The sequence below is a fragment of the Mixophyes fleayi genome, chromosome 11, assembly GCF_038048845.1.
Source record: "Mixophyes fleayi isolate aMixFle1 chromosome 11, aMixFle1.hap1, whole genome shotgun sequence".
Lineage (NCBI taxonomy): Eukaryota > Metazoa > Chordata > Amphibia > Anura > Limnodynastidae > Mixophyes > Mixophyes fleayi.
This window is the reverse complement of record NC_134412.1, coordinates 10,873,488-10,890,064: the sequence shown is the minus strand read 5'-3', so window position 1 is coordinate 10,890,064 and position 16,577 is coordinate 10,873,488. Positions and strand designations below refer to the sequence as shown.

General features: G+C 40.2%; 1 protein-coding gene across 1 annotated transcript in view; it reads right to left on the bottom strand.

Annotated features, from left to right (window-relative positions):
• Window positions 1-1,193: 1,193 nt before the first annotated feature.
• The window catches only part of LOC142107711 (free fatty acid receptor 2-like), a 38,092-nt gene continuing 22,708 nt past the window's right edge, over window positions 1,194-16,577 (bottom strand). Inside the window, exon 2 of the mRNA XM_075191301.1 lies at window positions 1,194-3,593. Coding sequence (XP_075047402.1) covers window positions 2,609-3,577 — 969 coding nt within the window. The 5' untranslated portion in view covers window positions 3,578-3,593 and the 3' untranslated portion in view covers window positions 1,194-2,608. The remainder of the gene's footprint in view (window positions 3,594-16,577) is intronic.

Below are 16,577 nucleotides of genomic sequence, written 5' to 3'. Positions count from 1 at the left end.
AACTTGAGAAACTTCTTATTTCAGTCTCCTGGACAAAACCATGTTACAATGCAAGGGGTGCAAATTAGCATTCTGTTTTGCACATAAGTTAAATACTGACTGTTTTTTCATGTAGCACACAAATACTTGGTAGCTTATTTGCACACTGAAATTTAAATGTGATATTTGTGTGCTACATGAAAAAACAGTCAGTATTTAACTGATGTGCAAAACAGAATACTAATTTGCACCCCTTGCATTGTAACATGGTTTTGTCCAGGAGACTGAAATAAGAAGTTTCTCAAGTTAAGATCCTTAATGAATCAGGCCCAGTGTCTTTCACCCTTTGTCATTTTTCTTTAGTAGCTCAGCAAATCTAATCCCTTCCAGTCATTTAATATTACAGTTTGGGACCATTTTGCAACGTTTGCAATTTGTTAATCATTATAGTTGCAAATCCTATTTCTAGCACCCTAATAAATTTCAGCACTGTTTGCAATTCATCCAAAACAGAAAAAAAAGACCCTTTGTGAACGGACTGCCCTATACACGACTAAACCAAATAAGATAATTTAATTCATATTGAAAGGACATGACATGACCATGTTTAGTGCAAATCCGGCCAACACAATTGGCAACTCCAATCGTTACTTTTTATTGTTATTGAAAAAGATATAAGCCAATGGTTTGTAAAATGTTAATTGTAATTGACTGTTAAAAAATTCCCTATGTACATTCAATCATTTAACGGTGAAGCAATGCACTGCAGCGCCACCTTAATTCAGAAGACGGTAATGCACTCTATGTCATTTATTTCAGTTTTCACCTTATTATATCCAAGGGGTTTTGACTTTAAGGACATATTTAATTTAATGATTTCCTCATGTCCTGTAGCTTTGAGATTACTCTCTACGGCCCTGATCATAAAGATGTCAATCACGTTTACTTTATTCTCCAATATAAAACAATTGCATTATACTGTATTTTGCAATCATCTACAAGATATATCCCTGTTTATCCTTTTTGTCTGAGTACTGCATGAAAAGAAAATCTTCTGCAATACTTTGCCCTTTTACAACATATAAGAGACAAAGATGTGTCATTAGCACAACGTTTTACAATTCGTCTTTGCATGGGGAATTTGCAGTAGTCTCTTGTTTAGACAGGCAATCAAGAGTAAGATAATTACATTACAAAGTTTTCTGAAATTATATATTTTATTGAAAACTCTGATGACACCGTTAGTAGTTTACATTGCATTCTGATTGGATATTCTGCAAAAATAAGTTAGGGATGTACGGAATAGACCCAAATAACTGCATCCTGTGAGTACTAAGTCTGTAGCTGTAGTACTTATGTATATCACCATCATTTTCACTATCCTTCACGAAAAAGACATAAATGCCATGTAGAGTATTTTTATATATTTTTAATTTATTTTTTTCTTTCGCCTATGGGGGATCACTGATTCTTTTACTGTCTGTGAAGTTGTGTATTCGATGACTGTAACATAAAAAGATGAGGAAAACTTTTAGCTGTCAAGATCGTGCTTTTTTTTGTAGCAAAATCTGATTTTGTATCTTTTATATCTCTTTTTCATAAATTTGTTCTAGGTATTATTATTAAAACACATGAATCATTCTGCAAAGAAAAGTTAAGCTTTCGCCAAATTTGCATTTATTGATATTAAAAATAATATCCTAAATTACTGAAACTTGAACAATGGGCAAATGCTAAATGACTTAAAGCATATTTGTGCTTTCAAACAAGTGGCTTCCATTATTTATTTTATGTCTAAACATACATGTTTTTTTTAATGAGATATGGTACCTCTGAGCTTTAGTTTAGAAGATACAGAAATGCCTAACTTCCTGTGGAGTAATGAGTATCAGCCACCTACATGCAGCCTTAAGCTGTCTGACCTGCCCTCTCCAACTTCAAACTGCATTTTGTGTTACCTTCTCTGCAGATGTTTGCAGGATTTAAACTTCAGCTGATGCAACCTGGCAACAGAAATCCTAGTAGGGTTGTCACGGGGGGAGTCGGGTCAAATATTCCTTAGTGCTAGATGCATGCATGTAATGGTTGATGGGAGTTGTAGTTTATAGCCCCAATCATTTCACACAGTGCTGTGATGTCACTGCAGGTTACATGTACCCCCTTGGAACAATGATAGTCATAAGACATACTGGGGTACTGGGATATCCTTTAATATTTGAACTGAACTCTCAGGTTGACAGCCTTTGCTCTCCCCTCTAGTAAGTTGCTTGTCTGAGTTGATTGGGGGCATCAACTAACCATTTGAGAGTGAATGAACCATATATGGGATAAAGTATCCTGATTCTTAACTGCAGAATGTTGGAATGTGTGAAATAACTTTTTATTAAGTAAGATAAGGCCAACACAATAAGTAAATCTTAGCTATAATATCCCATTAAGAGTGGTCTGTGTTTAACATCACCCTGGAGGAATTCACCACTGTGTTCAGTAGATTATGGATTTGCCACTTTCAATGGCTACACCCATTGTAAACATAACATTGGTACAATTTTACTCTCTGACAGGTAGGTCAACACGTTTCCAACACAACAATGGTTGTTTGCTCGAGGAAAATAAATAAAAACAAGTGTCAGTATTTTGAGGTGTATATCTGGCTATCGGAAACCTCTTTTTGGCCCAGTTTTCCGTTCTGCATTTCCATGATCATATGCAATGTTGGATTGGGGTGGCAAATGTTCAGCCTCATCAAGCAGCACTTGCAGGAGTGCTGCACAGCCGTGGAGGAGAAGTAGAAGATAATAGGGTCCAGGCTAGCGTTGAACGTACTGAGAAGCAATGCTTTCTCCCTCCAACTTAAGTTCTTTTTCTGCACAAATCCCACCAAATGAGAGACGTTGTATGGGGCGAAACATATGGCAAACACACCCAGTGTCGTGAGGACCAGTCCAATTGCTCTTTGTTTCTTGACCCGGTGGATGTGGGGTGAAGATACAAGGATCCTGATAAAGCTACCGTAGCAGAAACAGGTGATGAGGAAAGGAAAGCAGAACAAGACAAGACCCAGCTCTAGACGAAATGGCAGAAGAACTTCCATCTGCTTCTCCGTGAAGTTATCATAGCAGACGATTCTACTGCTGGCGTTGGAAGCTTGGTGGTACTCCGTAACGTAGACAATACTGCAGTGAGCAAACGAGCAGACCCATAGAAAGCCACTGACAGCTGCGGCATAGCTGGGCTTGCGGTAAAGTTTGTATTTGAGGGGGAAGGCCACTCCGAGATACCTCTCAACGCTGACAGCAGTGAGGAACAAGGTGCTGGAGTAGATGGTGCTGAAGTAGAAGAGCCCACTGAGCGGACAGAGGAATGAGGGCATTGACCACTGGCCTTGCAAGACCTCTGTTACCTTAAAAGGAAGAAAGGTCAGGAATGAAAGATCGGATATAGTCAAGTTGAAGAGAAGGATGGCATTGGGTGTGGCCTTGATACGTAGCTTCCGAATCAATGCATGGAGTGCAAGAAGGTTAGCTGGAAATCCTGTAACAATAGTTACAATGTATATAGTCAGGTACATATATTTCTCTTCCGGTGCTGGTGCCATGGTGCCTTCATATCCTCTAAGAAGCAAAATAAGAGACATTAGCAAAATTCTCAAACAACCAAACTGCACTATAAGAGTCAGTAAAAATAATTTAAGTCTGGCTTGCAAGAAAAACACACCTCTCATTTTAAAGTATGATCTGGATACATCATGTACAGATGGGACCTAATTACAGACAGAAGGCATTAGACATCACAATTGCAAATATGTTTGTAGAAGTAAATCACATAGGTTTTAAAAGATCTAGGACAAGTGGTTTATTTAGGTGATCTCAGTAGGATGTTCTTAAATTGAGGAGCCAGGTACCAGAACTCAGGGTGACCGGATTCCTTCCTTCCGGAGGTAGATCTTAGGTGATAAGTGTAATTGAGTAATTTGTCCAGAAAGTATTTGTAGGACAACATGCAAACTGCTTGATCTGATAACCTCACAATAGTGTGATTTGTAGTTACACAGTAAAGCAAGACGGCAGAATGTGATGTTAAGCCTATTCTTTATTCTTTGAATAAAGCATTTTTTTAACGTGTGAATGTTTTAAAATATATATATTTTTAATAATTTTATCTATTTTTTATTTCATATTGATAAAATAATCCTTACGTCACATCCAATTTTCATTTTATTCCGCATATCGTTCTTGCCCAATCAAGCTTACAATCTATCATTTTTCTCTAGGACACATGGAGAGAAAGAGATCTGTTTAATGTCACGTAATTGGGGGTTGAAATGGGCAATCAGCGCATTTAATCACTGAGTCACATATTGGGCTCATTCATTATTTCCAAATTAGATATGTTGGAAATTTAAATGAATTATGTGTGTTTCTGCCATCACCGCAGTTTAGGTATAATTTTAAGCCCATTTATTCTTGTTGTAGAGTAAAAGAACATAATGTACGATTCCTTTTGGGAGCGATAGGTTTCTTTTAACTAAAACACATTTTAAGCATGGAGTATAGAATTTTTAATGAAATCTATTCCAGGTTTATATGGCTTCCTTCCTTTGATTAAATAGGATCATGTTCACAGGGAAATCACTTAAGTGAGAAAGGAAGTTAAGATCACGCATGTGACCACCGAGCCAATAACTTCTGATGTCAGTAATTATGAATCCTTGTAGAATTCATACTTTTAATATTTCCTAATTTACCCACTGATCCCCCCAGTCACACAATGGTAGTGCCAAAGTTAGGCTCAGACTAAATACAGTTTGCTTATATGAGGTGATCCTTATAGGGAGCTGTGTTTTCCTTACTGTGAAAGCTTTACATTACATTGCTGAACACTTTTACAATACATTATATCACACAAATGTTCACTGACCAAAGTAATCAGCTCGGCAATGAATCTGGCAAAACACTTGAAGATTTAACCAGATCTTTAGGGTAAACTCACAACACAGAGGAATAAGAGAATCAGAGAGTAACCTGTACATAAATATATATTTCATAGCAGATAATAAATGAAAAGTTGGTATTTATGGACCATTAATAAATGCAAATTTAATGTCACACAAGTGAATAAAACTACAGTGGACGAACTAACGCATTTTGAAGTGTATTGGCTCTTGACCATCGGTGCATGCAGTAAATGATTAAAAACTGCAATGGTACATAGATTCATGGCACGTGGGTGAATAGGAATCTATGTGGAGGGGCTTTGACAACACCCTAGCAGTTTAAAAACAATCCTGCCCCAAACACCTGAGTAAGCGACAATACGAGATATTGGGGGAGCTTTGGTCGGTGAAACTAATGATTAGAGATATCTTTATTGTCTTTGAGAGAACACACCCCTTTAATGGATATTTTACAGAGGTTACTCACTTTGGTACAATTCTAAGACCACGACATTAAACAGCTGGAATTGTACCTAGCTGTCAGTGTAGTGGAGAAGACTGATAAGTACTTTCAAATCAGCTGGTAATGGAATGTGCAAGTGGATATCACAAGAAAGTACGGTGACATCATGGTGGCTTAGTGGTTAGCACTTCTGCCTCACAGCACTGGGCTCATGAGTTCAATTCCTGACCATGGTCTTATCTGTGAAGAGTTTGTATATCCTCCCTGTGTTTGCGTGGGTTTCCTCCGGGTGTTCCGGTTTCCTCCCACACTCCAAAAAACATACTGGTAGGTTAATTGACTGCTAACAAATTGACCCTAGTCTGTGTGTGTATGTGTTTTTTTTAGACTGTAAGCCCCAATGGGGCAGGGACTGATGTGAGCGAGCTCTCTGTACAGCGCTGCGGAATTAGTGGCGCTATATAAATAAATGGTAACAATAATAAAATAAATAATAAAGTAGATATTAATTAAGAATACACCTAGGAGCTCCAATAGTATCTCTATAAATAAATTTTTATCAGTTTGCCAATAGCAGCAGAATGATTAGTTCTATCGCTGCCTATAACCCATGCCAACCAATCAGACATTAGCAACGATAACTTAAATGCAAACTATTGAAAGCAAAGCTGTGATTGGTTGCTGAGTTCCATCACATAATGTACGGCTCATGTGATTCTATATCTTGATTTTTACATGACAAATCCAGATATACAGTCTATTTTTTTTTATATATAAAGATGTTGTTCTATTGAAAGTAATGGGTTTTGCCTATAGGGCGTCATACAAAGCAGATTTCCTTCTCTGGCAACTGTTGAATAACTATAAGCAGTGAAACACCTAATGCAAAAAAGTCCATACTATAAATATTATTTCTCGTATACCTGTAATGCAAGTCATTAAACAGCTGCTTAAAAACTACTTAGATACCACGTAGAACATTTCAAGCAGCATGAAAAACTCTCTGTAATATTCCGCTGCTTTTTACTCTCGGTTGTCCTGTTGCACAAAAATCTACACTGGGTCTTCTTAAAGGAAGTGTTCACATTTCCAGGATAAGGTCGGCATTGTTTAGTGGTCCCTAAATGCAGAGTGTTGTGATTATCATTATCTTTTATTTATAAGGCGCCAGAAAAGGTCCGCAACGCCGTACACGAGTAGCGTACAATAAACAGACAACGATTCATAACACATTATAAAAAAAGCAAAATACTACAAAGACCAGACCTGCAGATTAAACAAATTACACACAGATAATTTGATAATGTTGATCAAGTTATTGAAGGGACAGCGAGTGGGAGTGATGGTAATTTCCATAATGAAATAGGCCTGGGCTCAAAACTACAGGGCTAGGGAAGTAGGACTAGAGGAACAGAGGGTGATGGAATAGTTGCAGGAGAACAGAAGGCCCTGCTCATGAGAGGTTATATCCTCAAGGGAGGGGAAGACACAAATAGGGTGGTATTGAGCGTGGGAATGAAGGTGATAGCCAAGGCAAAGGAATTAGGAGGAGGGTTTGAATAAAGAAGTGAGTTTTAAGGCCATGCATGAAGCCTTGGAGAGTAGAGTCTAACCTGATGGGGGGAGGCATGGGAGATTGTATCACAGGTGGGGGGCAGCCTGACCGAAATCCTGATGGCAGGAGTGGAAAGTATGGTCTTGAATCGACGGTCATTGGCAGAGCGTAGGGGGAGGCAAGGATTATGGGTAGAGCAGGCGCGGGCTGGGACGCTGCAGGCAGGGGGGCACACAGGCGGCCGCATCTCATTACACGGGATGCGGCCGCAGAAAAAAATGTGAAGAAATTGCATCGGGGGCGGCCGGCCGGCCTACCCCGCGGCCCTAAAAGCAGAAAATCTGACCGGCCCGGGGGGCCGATGCCCCCCTGCCCCCCGGCCCAGCCCGCCTCTGGGGTAGAGATAAGGTTATAGATGTTGAGGGGTGTGATGATTGGTTGAGAGCTTTGTAGGTGAGAGTGAGGCATTTAAATTCAATTCTGTGGCCCCTGGGAGCCAATGTAGAGACTGGCAGAGAGGGAAAGCAGAGATAGAGCAGTGGGTGAGACAAATAAAGTGGGCAGAAGCATTGAGGATACACTTGAGAGGAGGAAGTCTGGATTGATTATTTTGTATAAATGTCATTAAACTGCAGTATGTATTGTATTTCAATCACTAAGATGCTCTCTGTAGCACATCTTGATCACTAGAATGCATTGTATATTAGTCGCTAGAATTGGCCATGCACTGAGAACTGGTCAGTTTGATCTGTGTTGTATATATGATCATATCTCTTTTAGAAGCGATACAACTAATCAAAATGTAAAACAAAGCCTATATTTTCATTGGCCGTGTAAAACCACGCCCACACCAGAAAAATCACATCAGCATTTTTTGGCCACACCCATTTTTAGGTTGACTTCTTTTTACAGTTAGATAACACATACCACACATGTATTATTGCAAACATATTACTTAATTTGCAAAGTTCCCATCCCAAACTCCCATCCCAAGCTCTTACCGCTCACAAATGAAGAAACCAAAAAATACTCAAACTAATATAAACAGTTGCTTTTATAATTTAGCGGAAACTGCACAATGAGTTTGACTGTATAAACATGAGTTAGTCTCAGGAGGTTTATTGGACTATATTATAACTGCTGTCAAAGGAAAGTCTCTTCCCTGTAGACTGTTCCGCTCTTTGTGTAGTTGCATGTCCTTAAATGATGGGAGAGAGCCTGAAAATGTGTTGTTGGACTCAATAATTGGCAACGGCATGCTGGAATACAATTTATTGTAGCTGTAATTATTCTGGATAATATATATGTATATATATATGTGTGTGTGCAACTACTATAAGATGCATTTTCACATAGACTAACTTTGACCTTAAGATTATGTAGCTCTTTAGATGGCATGTTTTAGTATGCATTTAAATGTTTTTATTAAGAGTAATTAGATAACAGCACAAGAGGGGAGTGAATGATCTGCAATGGGCAATCTTTGTGAGAAAATCCTATTAAAGAGAGGAAATGGGTTCATTGAGCTTCCCTAGCAGTGATGGAAGATGATATATTGACGACATATTTCGGTGAACATGGAAGAGACACTTGAGATCTAAAAATCCACTTTTCTAGTGTCCTAAGCTCATATCCTTAATGATTAATGTACACGGAGAGGGTAAACTGCTCTGAACTATACAATACGGCTTCAAATCCTCCTTCGTTATGAGCCACAGTTAAAGTTGCTAGACGTTTATGGAGATAGACCAGGATTCTGGCTAACTCCACCATTTAATCTCTTGCTCTGTTTGTTAAGACCCAGTGTTGTTTTATTACTGTATTTTTCTCCCACCTGTAAGGCACCATGGAATATGCCAGCATTATTTAAATACATAATAATAATAATAATATATTAAAAAATTCTTCAAACTTCTTATTGGTTTAGATGTAAAAGTAAAATAAAGGTAAGAAATTATGAGCAGATGTAGTAGAACAATTAGTAGTTAGGTTAATGGGAATAGAATATTAAAAGTTAGAATAAAGTAGAGATTTTTTACACATTTAGATGCGGCTTCATCTGAAGATCTTTCAGCTTTGATCACACACGTGATCCAGGTTCTTGGCGGATGGGGACGTTGGACGGGATTGGCCTTTGTATTTTATTGTCTATAAAACCTCAAAAGATGCCCAACTGTATGTGCCATAAATAGAAAGATCCTTATTCTGAGCTGTGGTATATTTTAATATAGCAACCATCGAATATATAGACGTCATGTTGTAGGTATCATCATTTTTTGACAAAGGATTTCGCCTTTGGTCCCCAAAACATGGCAGCATCCAGACACCATTAAAGAGGGAGCGCAGATAAGAATATCTTCTAAATCATCCTGTTTTGTGATAAAATATTCCAAATTTTTCTCAAGGGCTTTTTATAGGGATTCTTCACCCACTTGAACAACATCACCATGGGTCCAAAATTGTCATGAACTCTAAGAATCTGATGGACCATTGTGGTCTGCTTAGCTTAACACTATCCAACTGGGAAGCACAGAGTTTAACAAAGCTGAAGGTGTTCGCCAGGGGCCCCCGCAAGCAGGTATGGACTTTTCGGCTTCTGCCCCGCAGGTGTTAGGAACTCCAGCAGCCGATACCACAAAACCCGGAGTCTGCTCCGAAAGTCTGGTGTTCACTGTTGCCCCTAGTGGTGGGGACAGACTTGGCTGCAGACAAACGGAGGTTCGTGTGATGGGACCCGGCTGCGGAGAACCCAGGAATGAGGAGTAATGGCAGACAGCGAATCCAATAAACTATCCGAGGTCAGGAGTCACTTGCAAAGAAGAATAGTCAGAACACGCCAAAGGGTCAGGGTCACGAGCAGGTCAGCAGAATCCGAAGTACAGTCCAAAAGATCAGGGACACAGGCAAGAAGGCAAAATCCAGTAAACAGGCAATGGTCACAACAGCAATCCAGCAGAAACAGAGCAGGTCAGCAAGTGCACTACACAGACGCTATAACCTGCAGGGAGGCTAAGCCCTCTCTGCCTTATATAGTGACCTGGGCCAATCAGGGCTTAGCTCTGATGATTGACAGAATGGGGGCCAAATAGACACAGCTTTATTAATTAGCCCGCAGGCTAGACAATTAGCGCATGCGCCCGGCTTTAGCACTTGCCGGGGCGCAGCGCTTCATACACTCGGCATCCGGCCGTTGCCTTGACAACGGCTGGGCCCGAGTAGCAGGAAATGACGTCCCGGCCGTCTCCTTGATGACCGGGACGCTCGTCGGAAGTGATTCGCGGCGGTGACCGCGGCCTCTGCGGCTCCTGACAGCAGGTCGCAGTTCTCCAAAAGTGTTCCAAGCAAGGTCAGTCGTAAAATACAGGAGGCATGCAAGTGTGGTGGAGAAGGAGATGGTCGTCAAGCTTGAGTTGAGTCGAAGCCCAGGTTAGATGTGAAGCCCACAAGCTGGATGTCAGACGGTTGAGGTGATCTGCAGGAAGAGACATCCAGATTTCCAGGTTAAGCTAAGAGGCCTATGAGCTGGAGATTAGGTGGATTAATAGTCTGCAGGCACAAAACCAAAGAGAGGTCCAGGTAAGCCGAGAAGCTTTGTGGCTAGATCACAGGTGGTGCGATGGTCTGCAGGCACAGGATGAAAGGAGCCACAGGCAACCACGTCTGTACTGGCAGAGAGACTCTTCAACCAATGACTGAGGAGAGAAAGAGATAAAAGGACATGTCTGCGCATGCGCAGACCTGAATCAAAGATGGCGGCTGTCATGAGTGAGCCATGGCACTTAGCGCCAAAGAGGAGACAGGCGGTGTCACCAAGGTAATCGAACCGGACCCCGGCCGGGCGGTCTGCGGATCTTGTGCCTAACAAACATTTATTGAATCTTGGGCAGAGAATCCAATAAAATGCTGATTCATTTTACATTGGTCATGTTATTGTCTGATTTTTTCTTCAACCATTTTTCATTATTTCATATTTCTGACATTTTGTTTTCAGTGGTTCACTATAATTCTAAAGTGTGGATTATGATTATTTGGGGGAGGTGCCACAGACCTGGTTGTTGAGGAGTGCTCGCTGTCCCACCCGGCTCTTCTGTATACTAGTCTCATCTCCTGTATACGCCTCACCTGTTCCTGTCTTGCTAGACTTTGCTCCAGCCAGTAATCTAGTTCCTGCTGCTGTTGCTGCATCCTGGCTCTAGTTATCCATTATTTGTGTACTGACCTCGGATTATCCTTGACTATGACTCTATCTGAACCCTTTTTAGCTTCACTATGTACCGAGCCCGGCTGCCGTTGACAATTATTGTTATAACAAACTTAGTGCCCTCCTTCTTGACAGCGAAATCCAAGCCAGTCTCCAGACCATCACACTCTGACAAGCAGAGTGTTCTCCTTCTATTATTCCATCACCCTCTGTACCTGTTGACCTGCTTCCCTAGCCCTGTTTTTTGAGCCCAGGCCTACTTCACATTGGGAATCATCATCCCTCCTACTCTTTGTCCTGTAACTAACTTCATCCTCATTAGTTATCTGTGTGCACTCTGTTAATTAGTAGATGTCTGGTCTTATTATTATGGATCGATGCTGATGGTCTATACAGATTGGTGCCTCACCATATAATGGCATGGCCAGTGGTGTTACAGCACATTTCAGGGGACATAACTGACATACTGTGCTTGGCTACTTGAGCTTATTTTATCCTACATCAACACTTTATAACCGTTGGCTCCGAGCTGTAGAATGTGCATGTCAAACATGCTTTGTACATCAATTAATTAATTGAGCTCATGTTTAAGTTTCAAAATGAAAGTTGGAAATCCTAAACAGATAAATGTCTCCTAAGTGGGTCTTGTTGGAATGTCTGAATGTGCATGTTACTCTTTATGATGGAGAGGGGAGAAAATACTCCACCACACTTTGCTTTTCAACAGAGGTACTATGGTAAGTCATGGTTAGATCTAAATAGCTGCAGAAGTTATGATAATAGAGTGAAGGTTTTCAGGAATATATCAATATATACCAAGCAAGTAAATATATTGAATACTCATGATAATCCTGACAATTATTTTATTTCTTTGGAACCAAACTGGTTAAAAATCCAGTCTTTGTGAGAAAACAATTTTGGATGTTCCTCTGTAAAATTGTTTTGTTTCATCATCATTTAATGAAAGTTTTAGATGGCTGTTACATGAGATAATTCTATTTGACTAAACATTTTGCTTTTAAAGGATATTTGATACATGTTGTGATTGTAACAATAAACGTTAATACATATTATGTGCTTTTTCTATTTGTTTTTATTATTTGCTTATTTCAAGAATGATGACCATCATTTACCTTGGAACGAGTCTCTAACATCACCAAGTATGACTAGAGATGAATAATACAAGACTCTCACACAGAGACATTTTTAAGTAATCCAATCAGAATCAATTGGACCTTTATAGGGCATATTAGAAAATGCAGTCTGATGGCTGTTATTTGGCTGTGTGTACTGCTGTCCTCCAATCACATTAACAGGCTACCAGTGAAATCAGAGGTCACCTGTAGCAGTCGTCCAATCAGAGCTTTCTTCACATGAGGTGTCAGCAGTGAAGAAATTCAAAATTCTTGTGCATCTGCCATGTTTAGTCTGGGTAATTGAACGATTAAGGGTTTGAGTCTCTTGAGTGTAGTAATCAGCCAGTTGAGCTTTTCATGCGTATCCAGCTAATGCTTCACTCTCTTTTTCCCTTTAATTCGTTGACTGAGGAATATCCGAGAGTACAATGTAATTACCCACCTCCAAGAAGTTCCCTGATTGGCTGCAACTCATCTGCAAGCATTTCAGGATGGGAGAAAATTCTAAATTTAATATCAGTTTCCCTTTAATGTATTTGTCAAATACCTGCACTATATGGTCTGTGTGCTGAATGCATAGTTTTAATACTGCTGAGTCATACATTTACATGAATGTAGTTATGTCCAGGGCTTTTTCTGTCATAGAACGCTCAGAACGGAGTTCCGGCACCTTTTTTTCATGGGTTTTCAAAGTTTAATTAACTTTTTTAATTTTTTTTTTTACTCTGCGGTGCTGCTACAGTGCAGCATCGCATCTTAGTGTGTCCCCTGCTTCCGGCTCCGGCAGCGTCGTGACGTCACAACTCTGCCAGTGAGAGGAGCCGCGATCACGCAGAGAAGCGAGAAAAGAAGCATAGAAGGTAAGTACAGACTACAGAAAGCGGGAGAGGGGGCGCAGAAAGAGATGGCTACAGAAAAATGAGGGGGCAGAAAGAGTGCTACAGAAAAATGAGGAAGCAAAAAGAGAGGGCTACAGAAAAATGAGGGGGGCAGAAAGATGGCTACAGAAAAATGAGGATGCAGAAAGAGAGGGCTACAGAAAAATGAGGGGGGCAGAAAGAGAGTGCTACAGAAAAATGAGGGGGGCAGAAAGAGGGCTACAGAAAAATGAGGGGGCAGAAAGAGAGGGCTACAGAAAAATGAGGAGGCAGAAAGAGGGCTACAGAAAAATGAGGGGGCAGAAAGAGAGGGCTACAGAAAAATGAGGGGGGCAGAAAGAGGTGAGTTCCGGCACCTTTTTTCTTACAAAAAAAGCACTGGTTATGTCTAAACAACTGCTATATTTAATGCTCTGCAAAACATGAGACCATAGCAGGACTCCTATATTGCTGGAACAGAGCACTGGGATACACAGGTAGCACAAGGATACTCAGCAAATATAAGCAATTCTACATTGCTCCTTGTCAGTATCTAGTCCGTAAATGTTAGAGTTGAAACTTCGGCGCCCTGGTAAGAGCGACTCCCTCTTGCCACGCTTACCGTGTTCCACCAGACCTGAGCGCACCTCCAATCGTTTTTAAAAGTCGGCCCCTATGTCTCTGGAGATATTACTGGACACAGCCGTAGAAACATTATGGCCTCTCATTCATTATCAGCGCCTTAGGGAATGAACGGGTACAATCTGTACTGGACACATCTGCAGACACAACTTCCTTCTCTGAACACCAGTTTTCTTAACAATGACAAATGGTTTGTTCCCGTTTACCGGTTTATCTTATACAGAATCTCCAGTACGTCCGCAGATATTGTAGATAAACCGAGATAAACCAACACACCGATGTCTACAAAGCAATTGGCAAATCAGTATATAATAAAACAGGAAGAGGAGCGGTTTGTGCTGTCCTCAAAGTACATAGGTTTATAACCAAATATGAATGGACATTTTTCCCTGGCAGCCGTGGGTAGGCTTGTAGTACTACAAACGCCAGCATGTCCAAACAAACGGCAACCTGGGCATGCTGAGACCTGTAGTCCACGGGGACAAAGTTAATTTCTACATTTAAACAATTATTATTACCCCACACCCATTCATCACATACTTCGTGAAAAACAAACCGCTTTGTATTAGTGAACAGCCCTCGAGATGCATTCTGGCCACTTATCAGTACAGACCCTGCCTTCCATGGTCCTGAGAATTTAAACATTGGGATGGATTAAAAAACGATCTTTATGAAACTGGGAAACGTGCCCAAATCCAGCATTCCAGGAAATTGTTGTCCCAATCTAAAATGTTCTGCTTTTAAGAGTTTAAATACTATTCATCATAACTCGGTCAAAGTCTGGAGATAACACAGGTCCCAATCAGCCGTAATATTATGCCGGCCATACTCTTGCAGTCAGTATGGTTGATGATGACCATATTTGGCTTAAATTGCATTATTTGTGACATTACTTAACATTACAATTCTAATGTCTACGGAATTTGCTGGCGCTATATAAATAAATGTTGTTGATGATGATGATGATGATGATGATTCCTTGAGGAATAGGCAAAGCTCCAGAAACATAGGCTGCATGTAGCTGACCCTTGGTACTTCAACTAGGGGAAGAAGAATATGGGAGGACAGCTCTAAAGAACATGTCAAGAAATAAGAAGGCTGTTCCTGCAGACTTGCTTATCTACGGGACTTCTTGTGCTCTGGTATTCGTGAATATACCCCAGCAGGTGGATTGTAACAACTATACAACAACATTTACAAAACAAGTCTGGCTAATGATATGGCGTGTGTTCTGCAAATTATCTTATGGCGGAATTAAGCATTACACATAAAACCTAGTTGAACAGTAAACAAAATATTGAACTAAATAACAAAAATACTAGACAACAATTAAACATAATACAGAAAATACATAAAGCAAACATTAGGGTTTATATTTACTAAACTGCGGCTTTGAAAAAGTGGAGATGTAGCACCAATCAGATTCTAGCTGTCATTTTGCAGAATACACTAAATAAATGACAGCTAGAATCTGATTGGTTGCTATAGGCAACATCTCCACCTTTTCAAACCCACTTTAGTGAATATACCCCAAGGACTGATGAAAAGGCAGGAACAAGGGGAAATAATTAAACAGCAAAAATGTTTGTTATATTTAAATTAAGGATATATAATATGCTGGAGAGTGTACTCTAAGGTCTGCTGAGACAGTATCACTTGTGATGTGATTAGATCAACTGGCTCAGCAGCAATTTGCCCCTAGAAACTTTTTGAAATTGTTGGCAACTATATTAATGTCAATAAAGTTGTTACAGGTCCTTTCTCCATTAGACAGTACTAAAGCAGCACCTAATAACAGATCCGAACGAGTCTAGACAAATTATTGACTGCATTGTTTTGTCTTAATAAACCTCAACGGTGCAATGAGGCAATCGTCTGCAATAGATTAATTTCAATGTCCCCGAAGCTAAGGCCCATAAAAAAAGGAAAAACTTTCATTACGGTCTGGTTTGAATGGATAAATATTTAATAATCAGCTTTCAAACTGTTGTGTGTTTACATCTGCAGATCACAGCGGTCATAAAATAAATCAGTATCAATGTCTCTATACGGGCAATAAATATTGAAGCAACTGCGCTACACAGTGAGAAATGACTTGTTTTGAAATCCATAATTCCCGTCAAAGACAGTTACAGGTTTACCGATATCTTTGTTATTAAAGCAGGTGCTAATGAAAAGATACAACATCTTATCTGTTTAAATAGACACTGTTATCCCATAACACCTAAATGGAAAACCTCGTTACCTGACAACAAGGAGACGGAGGATTAAAGTGGTACATTTGTGCCCAAACATATCTAATATATGATGAAATTATCCCTCCTATCATGGCTGTCCACACCAGCGGGACAGGGGGCGTGTCCATGAAACATGTGGGGCGTGGCCACAACGATACGGGAGCGTGACCCCGCTAGGCTGCCCATTATATGCCTCCCTTCCCCCCAAATTTTTTCCCGCAGGACAAACATGCCCCCGGGTGGGACAGAGCCCTAAAATCGGAACTGTCCTACTAAAATTGGGAGAGTTGGGAGGTATGTAAAATTCCCATAGGATACTATTTCTGGCATTATAGAAATGACCCCAGTCCCTGCTGTCCCCTCCAGATGTCCTCTCGTTCCACAATAAAGGCACCGTAACGGTTCATCTGCTTCCAACTGTAGAGAATTGATAGAAATGGAAATAATTGTTTGGGGAAATTTTTTTTTGAATATAGTCGGATTATGATTGGGTCATTAAAAGTGAAATACCGTAGTGAACAATAGGACCTCTTCTTACAATCCATCAATGATAGCAGATTCCAAATTGATA